The 12654-nt window shown below is 42.5% G+C and overlaps 1 protein-coding gene across 1 annotated transcript in view; it reads left to right on the forward strand.

The window, feature by feature from the left end:
* Positions 1–7572, forward strand: part of LOC125095960 (aldehyde oxidase 4-like) — a 58766-nt gene extending 51194 nt beyond the window's left edge. The window contains exons 30-35 of the mRNA XM_047722536.1: positions 164–216; positions 645–759; positions 945–1010; positions 3158–3343; positions 5569–5736; positions 6571–7572. Of these exons, the coding sequence (XP_047578492.1) occupies positions 164–216; positions 645–759; positions 945–1010; positions 3158–3343; positions 5569–5736; positions 6571–6624 (642 nt within the window). The 3' untranslated portion in view covers positions 6625–7572. The remainder of the gene's footprint in view (positions 1–163; positions 217–644; positions 760–944; positions 1011–3157; positions 3344–5568; positions 5737–6570) is intronic.
* The last annotated feature ends 5082 nt before the right edge of the window (positions 7573–12654 follow it).

Consider the following 12654-nt stretch of genomic DNA (forward strand, 5'->3'; position numbering starts at 1 on the left):
CCGTACACATCTGTCTGGAAAAGCATGGCCCATGGCTTGTACAAGGCGCACGTCTCAACTGAGGTGAATGCGGGTAGAAAGCGTGTTCCAAACAGGAGGAGGAAGGTATTTTTCATTACTTTCCCTAAATTTATATCTCTTTGTAACCAATCATCTCTTCCAGATTACAAAAGCCTTCACAGAATCCATCAGTCTCTCAGCTACTGGATATTTCAAGTAAAGGACATTTTACTTTGGGTTGGATTATAGCTGGGCAGAGACAGTGCACATTCAGCTGTGGGAACAGGTGCCCGGAGAGCCTGGGGGGCCCTGCGGGGTGCCCGCTGTTGGCCCTCAGTGCTGGCTCACGGCTGGGAGGCCCAGGGCTTCCACCAGGAAGGCCGCCACAACTATTCACACACGCCGGGACCCACTCCAGTAACTGCCTGCTGGAGGGTCGGGCCCAGACACTGCCGGCCTTTTCCCCGGGCCTGCGGTGGAACCCTTACAGCTCTGACCACACCCCTGCTTGCTGAAGAAGGGGAGGGAGGCCGGCAGCCATGGGGTGGGTGCCCCCTCTATCCCCAGGCCCCACAGCACAGGAGGCGATGAGACCACTATGAGGAAAAGGGCCTTTCCTTTTCACTGCTGATTTCTCTTCTCAGAGGCTACCAGACTCACATGGACTGGGAGAAGGAGAAGGGTGAGCCCTTTGCATACTATGTGTATGGAGCGGCCTGTTCGGAGGTTGAAGTGGACTGTCTGACCGGGGCTCATAAGGTAAAGAGCAGTATTTGTGTTCGCCCTCTGCGTCATGTAAACACAAACACTGACGAGCTTGCCGTGCCGTACGTGATAATCAACTTGATCCTGCAGGCAGAAAAACCAGGGACAAACAGCCAATTGCAGTAAAGAGCTATTTTAAATAAATCCTATTTTCCACTGTGTATTTTCTCTTGGAACAGCTCCTTAGGACTGACATCTTCGTGGATGCTGCTTTGAGCATAAACCCAGCCGTGGACGTCGGACAGGTGAGTGATACCAGCATGCTCTGACCACAGGAACTTTTGGTCGGTTCCATTCAGAAAAGTATTTCCCAGAATTCTCTAGGGTTGTTTATACCTGGTGCAAGTTCTCTGCTATACATTAAGAATCTGACGCACATGCACACAAATAGATGAAATACTGGAGGGAAATTCAAGAAAAAGTTAACAATCATTGTCTTTGTAGGGCAGGAATATGTGTGACTTAGCCTGCTTTATAATTCTCCGTGCCTTCTGATTTTTCTCATGAATATTAATATGTTTGTAATTAGGGAACACTACATAAATACATAATAATAAAGTTCCATTAGTATTCATATTAATATTAAATTTAAACAGATTGCAATTTAGGGAAATATAAAAGAAAGAGAAATACTTAAGCATAATTTTTTGCCTCCTGCTGAATTTAATTCTGATTTTGATCCCACAAACAATAAAACTAAGGCGCCGAAAAGTCTTTTTAAACTTTGAGTTAAAAGCTTTCCACCTGTTGGTGTAGCTTTGCTTTTTTTCTAGCTTTGTTACTGAAGGTGGAGCCGGTGGACCAGCCACCTCAGCCCAGGCCAGACCTACTAACCGGCCCCCCTAGTGAGGCAAGATAGCTGGTCCCTGGGGTCCACCTGAGGAGCATACTGGAGCCATTGAGCAGCTTGGTGTCACACCTGACAGACACCTGGTGCTGTCATCTGCCAACAACTTCCCAGCATCCTAAGTCCTAAGAGACTGGTTCACCTGGGTTGGCCGTTGGGCTTTATAAGGAACAATTTTATTGATCCCTCTGTGCTTTTCAAGATGTGGTCCTCAGACTCTGCAACAGAAGTACTTGTAAGTGTTTATGGAAACATGGATTCCTGTACCCAGTAATTCTGCCCAGGCTTAGACTTGTCTGTCTTAACTTTGCTGGGCTGAGACAGAAACAGTCACATTTAACCTGCACCTGAAATTCATCTTAAGCTTTATAAGCTATAAAGTTTGAGAACCACAGCTCACCCAGTCTTCGACTCCCCTTCCCTGTCTTACCCTCTCCTCCCAGATCCTTTCTGCTTCTTTATCTTTTAAGCAAAGGCAGAAAGGGAGATGTCATGATTAAGGAAACCCTCCATTTGTCTCATCAGAAAAGGGAAGAAAATAAGTATATTAGACTTGATCTCTTAGACTTTGGTCTTTTCCTTTAGGAATAAGCATTTGGAAATATCCAAATATAAAATTTAGATTTGTATACCTTATTCCTTAATTTTGCATTTTCAATAAAATGCAAACTGTAATTCTCCTTCAATTCTTTAACCTCCAGGCAGACACCCCTTAATCCTTTTTCCTAGAGCGTATTTGTTTGTAAATAGAACTCAACATGACTTTTAATAAAAAATATTTAACTTAATATAAGTTTTTTCCATCCCATCTTATTTAACATTTATCTACTCTCCATGGTAATTTATAAAGGGAAGTAAAGAAATACGGATATTATAATAACCTACAGTGTTCTATTCATTCTAGTTCATGTTCCTTTAATGTTAGCTTCTTTTTCATCTAATTCAACAGACATTTATTAAGAACCTATGTACCAGGCCTCATGTTAATAATAGAATACAAGAAGGCCACGGCCTCCAAATGCTCATACACATGAGAGAGAGCGAGGAGGAAGAGGTGAGCAGAGGAAACACTCTCTGAAAGCCACTATGATGGGGGAATGTGTTCAAGGTACAGTGAGCCGGGAGGAAGTAAGTCCTGAATCCACCCAGGAGGTGGTAGGAGGATCCAAAAGGCTCCAAATAGGCAGGAACTTGGAGGATGACTAGGAATTCTCCAGGGGGACAAGCTGAGATGGGGAGAAGTGAAGAGAGTCAGGAGAAACCACAGTACAAAGACTTGGCGGTCCGAATGAATCTGGTGGGCTTGAGAATTACCCAGAACTTACCAAGAGGTACCTGGAGGATGGGTCACTTGGACAAGAAGAACTAGGAATGAGGCCAGGCAAGATGAGAAGCACCAGACCCTGCAGGACCCTTTGTAAACCCACCCCCGGCTGTCAAGGATGACTCACTATGGTCAAGAGAAATGGTTCCATTTTCAGTCACATTGAAGTAGTTCTTCAATCAATATCGTATACTTATAAACTGTGAAATTTTTGCCTGTAGATTGAAGGAGCATTTATCCAAGGCATGGGGTTGTACACCACAGAGGAACTGAAATATTCCCCGGAAGGTGTCCTCTACTCTCGAAGTCCAGATGACTACAAAATCCCAACTGTCACTGAGATACCAGAAGAGTTCTATATCACTTTGTTGCATTCCCGAAATCCCATAGCCATCTACTTGTCCAAGGTAAGAACACAAGACCTCTATGTTAGTTCGTAGGGCTACCATAACAAAGTACCACACACTCGGTGACCTAAACAACCTAAATAACAGATACATTTTCTCACAGTACTGGAGGCTGTAAGTCAAATCAAGGTTTGCTTTCTTCCAAGGCCTCTCTGGACTCAGATGGCCACCTTCTCCCTGTGTCCCCCCATAGTCGTCCCCTCTGAGTGCACATGTCTGACGTCTCTCTCTGTATGGCCTAATTTCCTTTTCTTGTTAAGACACCAGTCATGTTGGAATAGGGCCCATCCTAAAGACCTCATTTTAACTTAATGCACCTCTTTAAAGACCTTATCTCCAAATATGATCAGAGCCTGAGGTAGGGGGTTAGGACTTCAACATATGAATTTTGAGGGAGCACAGTTCGGTCTATAACAATCTACTCTTTCAAGAAATAATGGTCTGAGCACAGACCACAGACCAGAGTACTTTGAAGGAAGAAAGAAGAAAAATCAGTACAAAGAAGCATTGGTGACTCATTCAAAATATAATGCCCCCTGAATTTGCTTACTCCTTTGAATTGAAAATCCCAGCAGGAAAAGCAAATTCACGGCAAAGTGGTGCTCACTGACTCCAGAAGACCGAGAAGACTCTTCACTCATGAAAGCTAGCATGAAACAAATTTAATCAAAACAAGAAAGGTCAGGGGCACCTGGGTGGCTCAGTGGGTTAAGCCTCTGCCTTCGGCTCAGGTCATGATCTCAGGGTCTTGGGATCGAGTCCCGCATTGGGCTCTCTGCTCAGCGGAGAGCCTATTTCCCCCTCTCTCTCTGTACCTGCCTCTCTGTCTACTTGTGATCTCTGTCTGTCAAATCAATAAATAAAATCTTAAAAAAAAAAAAAAACACACACAAGAAAGGTCAAGGAAGAGTCAAACATCTTAGGTCATTAGGCTAAGTGCACTATGAGATAAAACCAAAATTGTAGGCAAATTTTACCAGCCCAGAACTTTACTTTCTGCACCCTTCTCGCATATCCTCCAGACTCAGTTCTCTCTTATTTGTCTGCCTCTCTCCACACCTCCCCAAACTGGAACAGGCTTTCAAACGAGTTTCTCACTATTTGCTCTGAGCTGTAAATAGCTGCTGATCTAAGAGGTATCGAGTCTCTGTTCCCTGGAGCATATGGGCTCTGATTGGCCCATAAAGACCTCTGGTGAGGATTCTTGAATACAAGTGCACAAAAAAACACAACTTCCCCCAACTTAAGTTCTATTCTGAGCCCACATCTGGCCAGACAGATGGTAGGCTAACCTTAGATTTTTCAGGAAATTTCCTCTCCTTCTTTAAGTAGGTCAAGATTGGGAAGAAGACAAGACTTCCTGTCTGAATGGCCTCTATCTCTACTTCTGTACCAGGAGCGTCTCTAGAGACCATCCTGACACAGGGTGCAATCCTGCCTTTTAGGGTCTAGCCACCTCCCTGCCAGTTTGCTCCAAGTAGGACATAAGACCTTTCTGCTCCCCTCCTCCTCACTTCAGAGGAAACCCTTTCTTCTACCAGCTCTACATCTCCCTCTGCATTTGCTTTAGAGGTGGAATCAAAGCCAGGGATAGGCTTTATTTGCTTGGAGATAAAGGCCAATCTCTCCACTGAGGCCCTGAGCACAGACCACAGACCAGATGACTTTGAAGGAAGAAAGAAGAAAAGTCAGTACAAAGAAGCATTGATGAATCATTCAAAATATAATGGCCACTACACTATTAGTTCAGAAACATCCAGCACGCACCAGGGACGTTAGCATACAAGCAACTTCAACAGGTCACTCTTTAGAGTTGATCGCCTCCCTGTCGTTTAGGCTCAGCTACAAAAATTGCCGTTGTTTTGTTTGGGGTTTGAGTTAAACAAAAATGGTCTGGAACCCAAAGTGGAATATTCTAGAGGGCACCAAGGGCTTTGGTCTTTAGGACTTTACCTGGGCAAAGGAGCTGGAGGTTTTAGCTGCCCCACTATCCTGATGTCCTGGAACATCTTCATGAGCGACTTTGAGGAGGACCCCACACACAAATCAGCATGGGGGGCATTTGGTTCTGGCAATTCAGACATACTCCATTTTAAGTATTCCATACTCACCAGAAGAGGTGAGTGTGCATACATGTGTGTGTGCGTGTGTGTGTGTGTGTGTGTGTACTCAAATTAGTCCTAAGGGAACCATGCATTTCTGACAGCCTTTTACCTTCTTCTCAGGGGTTGGGTGAGACTGCAGTGTTCTTGGGATCCTCCGTGTTGTTCGCCATTTTTGATGCAGTGACTGCTGCCCGCGAAGAGAGGGGGCTGACCAAGATCTTCAACCTGAAGAGCCCAGCAACTCCTGAGTTTATTAGGATGACTTGTGTGGATCAATTTACTGACATGGTAAGGGTGGTGAGGGGAGGTCCCTGTGGTAATCACCGCTTACATGGGCTTTCAGGTTCTTAGTATGGATTTGGTCACCATGACAAAACCCCAGGGCAGGTTCATCTTTTCCAATGAAAATTCTCACTCTGCCTTTACCTGCTACTGCCTATATACTTTAACGTAACTGCAAGGTGAGCAAAACTCTTCAAATGATGGCTTGTTTCAGACCCCAAAGAAAAGCAGACTCAGTGGAGCTAACGCTAGTAGCAAATCCACATGGTAGCTAACTTCTTGAAACACTTGATCAAAATGCAGTTGAGGTGGTATTGTGATCACCTTAATAACTAAATGGGATGAAATAGATATCGGATCTGGTCGATTATTCAGAAAGCATTTGTTAAGCAAACTGGTAAAAACAATTTAAATTAAAATATCAAAGTCACTGGGCACTCTTTGATATGCCTTGTAATGACACACAAATAGAACACAGTTTCATTTTCCAGCTGCTGAAAATATGTCTAGAACTATCATCAGAGACTGTTCCTATATTGAAGTGCTTACTGCAGCCCTAACTGAATGGCTAGTATAAAACTGGATTGCACTTTATGCCTTTGAAAGTACAGGCTTCTGAATAAGATGCATCTTATCCCAAACATAGGAAGTTTATGAAGATAAAGAGATTTATGACTCAAGGACTGAAAGGAATAGGAAAACTATATATTTTTGATAAGAATAGAACAGACACTGGGTTTTTCTTTTTTAAAAAACAGTTTTTCTTCTGAATTACACATTTTGCATATATAACATTTTACTAATAATTATCTTCCTTTTTTTATTATTTTTTTTTTTTAGATTCCTAGAGATGATCCTTCAACATTTACACCTTGGTCCATCCGTGTGTCTTAATACTACATTTCTCTTAGAAAATGAAAGAATACGTGATTGACCTTAAAATTTTCAAACCAGAACAAGTATAGATTGGCTTCTGATTGTCAAGGATAATTTTAGTATCTTTCAGCTATTCTCTGTGGTTTAGGTCGCTGCGTGATTATGTTTTAGGACATAAATTTATACCAAAAGATATAATGAAGCTTAGAATCAAAAATCCTTCTTATTATTTCCATTATCCTGAAGATCTACAACATCATGATTTTAAATCATGGCAGAGTTTCCATTTCCATGGAACAACTCGAGAAACTGCTCGTGGTTTAGTCTTCAGAAATCTGATCGCTCATAAATCATCCACCCCCAAAACTCTCAGGATTGGATCCCCAAAGCCGATGGTGTGATGGTGATAACCAGCCCACCTGGAAAAATTCGTGATTGATAGTGGTTGCCAATTTCTGTGGTGTGAACAAACCCACCCGGCCAGTTCCGGGCCACTAACAATGAGGTCTCTGAACATGAGATTGGAAGAAATGCCCCTAATTGGCTCTTGTGGTCTCCAGCACTACAAGGCCACCACAATCCTCAGGCTCCTGCCACTCCCATGTGGCCTGTTCAGATGAGGCTTAGGGGTGTAAACTGTCCAGAGCCTCCAGCGGGTCCTCATCTGCCATGAGCTATGCTCGTGGTAGTGTCTTCCTCTCCTGGGAAACCACACAGAGTAGAAACAGTGATCTCAAATCATTCTGCAGCCCCTTGATTTGGCTCAGTGTCCAAAAGATGAGATCGGCACCACCTTCCTTTTGCCATTTCAGAGGAGCACTGAAATCCTGAGGGCTTTGGTTTGGTTGTTTTCAGTTATTTCTTAGCCATTTTGCATTGTATTTTCCAAAGGAAGTGCAGGGTTATGCCAGAGAAGATGTTCGGTCCCTATGAGGTTTGAAACAAAATAAACAAACTGAATCACTTGTTGGGATCTGTGTGCTAGATATTAAAGCTCTGCATTTATTCACAGAAACTTTGTGGTAGAAGAAAAAGCGTGAATGACTGTTCATGTGTGTTTGAGACCAGACTGGGGGAAGAGAAGGCTGGCAGGAGAAAGGAAAGGCTTCTTTCCAAAGAAAAGTCTCACCAGTCAGTGTCTTTTATTCTAGGAGGGGTGTGTGTGTGTGTATGTGTGTACGCATATTTTTAAATGTCTGTTTAAATTCACCCAATAATTTAGTTTGCCTAGAACCCAGCCCACACAAACTCATCGTGCCAGACAGAACAGAAAAATAGGATTACTGGTTTATTTTTCTAGCAGTAAAAGAGGAAGACATTTATCACAGACACAATTTAAAAAGTATTGTACTCACAGACCATGTGGCCACTGAAAAAACAGAAATTGAATTTTTACAGAATAAGTCTGATCACTTCAGCAGTACTTAATGAACTTGAAGAATTGGGGTTTGGGATAGAGTATTTACACAAATCGTACATTTTACAGGATAGCAATTTCTAAACATAGGATTAAAATTCTAATGCCCTTTAAATTTGACAATTTTTAGCATCTATTATATTAAAACTTAATCCATAATACTAATTTAGATAAGTATCTTAAATTTAATTATTGACTGTCTCTTTCAAAGTGTTATCACAGTGACAGTTGCACAGAAGTGCAAGATTTGATCTTTCTAACCAGTGATCCGTCAAGAGCCCTTTCAATGGTTAAAACACATGATCATTATTAACTTTGGGCAAAACTGCCATTGCTTTTTACTTAGAAACTTGCCATGGCTATTGCTTAATTGTGGGTTCAGTAAATGTTCATCGGAAGAGAAAGAATGTGTGGCAGGTCCACACTTGTTGTACTCCTCCTTGCTCCATTCAACCTGTGAGGCCAAGGGTGTCTTACTTCTCCTGGACCAAAAGTTTATGACAGACCAGCCTCGTACAGTCTTACAAAAACACTGGGCAAATGGAGCTGAGCGAATAGTAATGGGGAAGGATTTGATTTCTGTTTAGTGTCTTGAACCTGCAGACTCTCACATGCACTCAGGTTTTTGAAATGGGATTGATCAAAGAGGGCTGGGACGGGAGGCCTGAGACATCTCCATTGTTCTTTTAAGGAAAAGGTCTTTAAATCCTCTGCACTTGCTGCTTTCAGTGACATAAATTGGCAGATTTCCTCGCAGTATCAGAACACTTGGAATCACAGGCTGAGTTTGCTGGAAGCAGAAGCCCAGACAGAGTATGGGAGCAGGATGGTTTGAAGGAATCGACACCTGAGACAGGAAGGTTGGAAAAGCAGAATGGGGCAGAGGGAGAAATCAAGCAAGACCCTGGAGGCATCAGGAACTCAGCATGGAGCCTTGGAGCAAGTGTTGCCCCCAGGACTTATCCTCCTTAGGCTGAAATGGACAGGTCTGTGTACCCCTCGGTCACTCAGTCAAGGTGGGGCTGCCCCAGGAAGGGCACGGCCTTGAGGAAGGAGACTGTCTACCCCTGAGGCAGACCCTGAGGGGGCTCCCTTCTATTTGCTAGATGGGACACTGCCCAATTCATGAATTGTTGCATAAAGCCAGTTAGATCCTTAAGTTTACTCTGTTGAATTTTATTTTTTGACGGTATCATGTATCAAATACATAATATAAAGTATCTGAAACTATGCTTTCCATCTTTTCATTATTTTTGCTGGTTTGTTCAGAGATGAGTAATTGCATTTCTTAAGGTTCTACTTGAGAACCTCTACTTGAGGTTCTACTATACCATTAGTTCTACATTTCCATTTACTTTGAGAAACAAACACATATTTCTCTACCACTATTTGAAAAAAAGATACCAGTATTCCCCGATGAAAAGTTACTCTCCTGGCCTCCTGCTCTATCTGTCGTCATATTTCCACCCTTTGCCCCAGTAAAATAATACTTTTGTAACTTTTACTTTCCCCTCTCCCCAGCGACCCCCAACCCTTAAGTTGTTGAGGCTGTGGTCTGTTTTAGTCCCAGACTATTAACTGAATTTCCTTTACTCTATGACTCTTTAGCATTTATATTACTTTCCCTAATAGCCTGCCCTATCCACTTGGATTTCTTCTCCCCTTTCCCTTTCCATCTGAATTACCTTATTGTTTGATCCTTTTCCTCAGGTGGGGTGGTCTTTATCCAGGAGAGAAGAGGATATTTTGCTCCACCCACTTGGTCCCCATCGTCTTTCTTTCCTCTCAGAAACCTGCAGCTGCTAGTCTCCTGCCCTCTAGCGGCCACTGAGGCAGCCAAAAGTTTGATGCCAGGAGGCAGGTGCTCGCTAGACCCAAAATCTGCAGGTGTCTTGATCTAGAGGTAGCACCTGGGAGAGGAAGAGAAAGAACCTCAGAGTCAAAACGATTGAGACTAGAGTGTCTGAATATAGGCGTTTAATGACCAGCCCAAGGGTCCTAAAAGTGCCCTGTTATCAGTCCTCTTGCCTGTGTTCTGCGTTGGGGTTTTGAAGAGCTCACCATAGAGGGCAACACCCTAGGGACACTGAAGTCATGGCCAGTACTATTCCATTTATATCCTTGAGCAGGATTAATTGCAGGTTTTTCTTCAGAAATAGGTTTATTTGGATTGCTGGAGAGGGCAGTGTCACATCTAATATTAATTCTTCTATTGGGTAATAGGGACTTTGGATGTAAGCCTTAAGACTTTCTTTTTGTAACAAACATAGAATTTCATCGGTCAATATATGTCAAGTTTCTCTTACCAGAATAATCCATTTTAAAGTTAAGAAATTTAGCATTCCGTTTTCATAAAGGAAAAAAAGAAAAAAGCAGTGGTGGCTTCTTTTCCTTTGTCTTGACTAAGATCTGAGAGTCAGAAAGCCTTGGCAGAGACTGCATGCTACCTTCTTACTGTGGGGCAACCTTTTGTTCACTCTGCAGCCAGTCATTTTTACACTGAGTTCCCCAGAGCCCTGGGGCCTTCTGAAGGAGAGAAAATCAAATTACTTCGGGCCTCACCCTCAGCCCTCTGGGCTAAGCAGTAACCCTTTTGTTTAATTTGTTTACACTTTATAAGATTTCATTCGAACAAAAGTTTTGGCTGAAACAAGTTTGAAAAACACTTCTCTAAAGCCATTCAAGGTCAGATTTCAGTTTCCCAGCAATTAATGTGTTTGGTTCCGTAATCCAAACTACTTTTGTATCTTCCAAATCTAATACCATAGTCACACCTTAGTACCTAAGACTGTTCTGTTCTTCTATGTTAAATGCTTGTATTTTATGTTGACACTGAAGGATTTATTCCTATAAGTATTATGAAACCCCATGATCCATGCTTTTCGTCGTCAGTGTGTGTGCTCCTGTCAATGGAAACCATGAGCTCTTGGTGTTCCCTACTTTCCCTCTCCTAGGGGCAGAGCCAGGTGGTGAATGGACTGTGAACCCTGAAAAACAATCCCTGTGTCAGTTTTTTCCTAAGTGGAAGCAACCATAAGGACACCCTCTGTCTCCACTTTTTCTCTCCCCAGGCTGCCTCTACTCCATTCTTAGATCTCACAGAATCAGCTACCACTCATCTGTCAGGACTATATGTCCCTTCCTCAGGCCTTCCCTGATCCCCCTCCACCAAACAAAGCTAATTCCCCTGCTTCATGCTTCTCACAATGATAAATATTTAATGGTATGTCAGTACCCACTGGGTGAATGAATGAATGAATCACTGATGCTTCCTTCACTTAAAAGTATCTTGGGTGACCAACCAAGCATATATCCATCCCCTCAGTAGCCAAGTTGTCATTCATGCTGAGCACTGTGGGGGATACAACCAGCTGTTCTAACTTCCAAGAGCTTGCTACCTAATAGGGAAAATGAGATACATCAAGTAGAAAACGAACTGTTAGTGGCAGATAAGAGGCTAGTTTCCCAGTTCCTGGTTTATTAAAATTTAAGTAAAGAAGCAGTTGGTTGGATCTGCAGGTGCTTTTAGATTTGATAGAAGAAAGAGTGAAAATGAAAACACAACTGCTCAAAAACCTTTGGGATATAGCAGATGTGGTCCTAAGAGGGAACTATAGAGCAATACAAGCCTTTCTCAAGAAACAAGAAAGCTGGGGCACCTGGGTGGATCAGTGGGTTAAAGCCTCTGCCTTCATCTCAGGTCATGATCCCAGGGTCCTGGGATCGAGCCCCACATCGGGCTCTCTGCTCAGCAGGGAGCCTGCTTCCCGCCCCCCAACCTGTCTCTCTGCCTACTTGTGATCTCTGACTGTCAAATAAATAAATAAATAAATAAATAAATAAATAAAACAAGAAAGCTCTCAAGCACACAATCTAACCCTATACCTAAAGGAGCTGGAGACAGAACAGCAAATAAAGCCTAAACCCAGCAGAAGAGAAATAATAAAGATCAGAGCAGAAATCAATGAAATAGAAACCAAAAGAATAGTAGAACAGATCAATGAAACTAGGAGCTGGTTCTTTGAAACAGTAAGATTAATAAACCCCTAGCCAGACTTGATCAAGATCAAAAAGAAAAAAGACCCAAATAACGTCACGAATGAAAGAGGAGAGATCACAACCAACACCGAAAAAACACAATTATAAGAACATATTATGAGCAACTATATGCCAACAAATTAAGCAGTCTGGAAGAAATGGATGCATTCCTAGACACATATAAACTACCAAAACTGAAACAGGAAGAAATAGAAAACCTGAACAGACCCATAATGAGCAAAGAAATTGAAGCCTTAATCAAAAATCTCCCAACAAATAAGAGTCCAGGACCAGGTGGCTTCCCAGAGGAATTCTACAAAACATTTAAAGAAGAAGTAATACATATTTCTCTGAAGCTGTTTCAAAAACAGTAGAAATGGAAGGAAAACTTCCCAACTCCTTCTGTGAGGCCAGAATTACCTTGATCCCAAAACCAGACAGAGGTCCCATCAGAAAGGAGAATTACAGACCAATATCCGTGATGAACATGGATGCAAAAATTCTCACCAAGATACTAGCCAATAGGATCCAACCGTACATAAAGGGATTATTCACCACAACCAAGTAGGATTTCTTCCCAGGCTGAAAGGATC

Source organism: Lutra lutra, chromosome 3 (assembly GCF_902655055.1).
Source record: "Lutra lutra chromosome 3, mLutLut1.2, whole genome shotgun sequence".
In the NCBI taxonomy this organism is placed as follows: domain Eukaryota; kingdom Metazoa; phylum Chordata; class Mammalia; order Carnivora; family Mustelidae; genus Lutra; species Lutra lutra.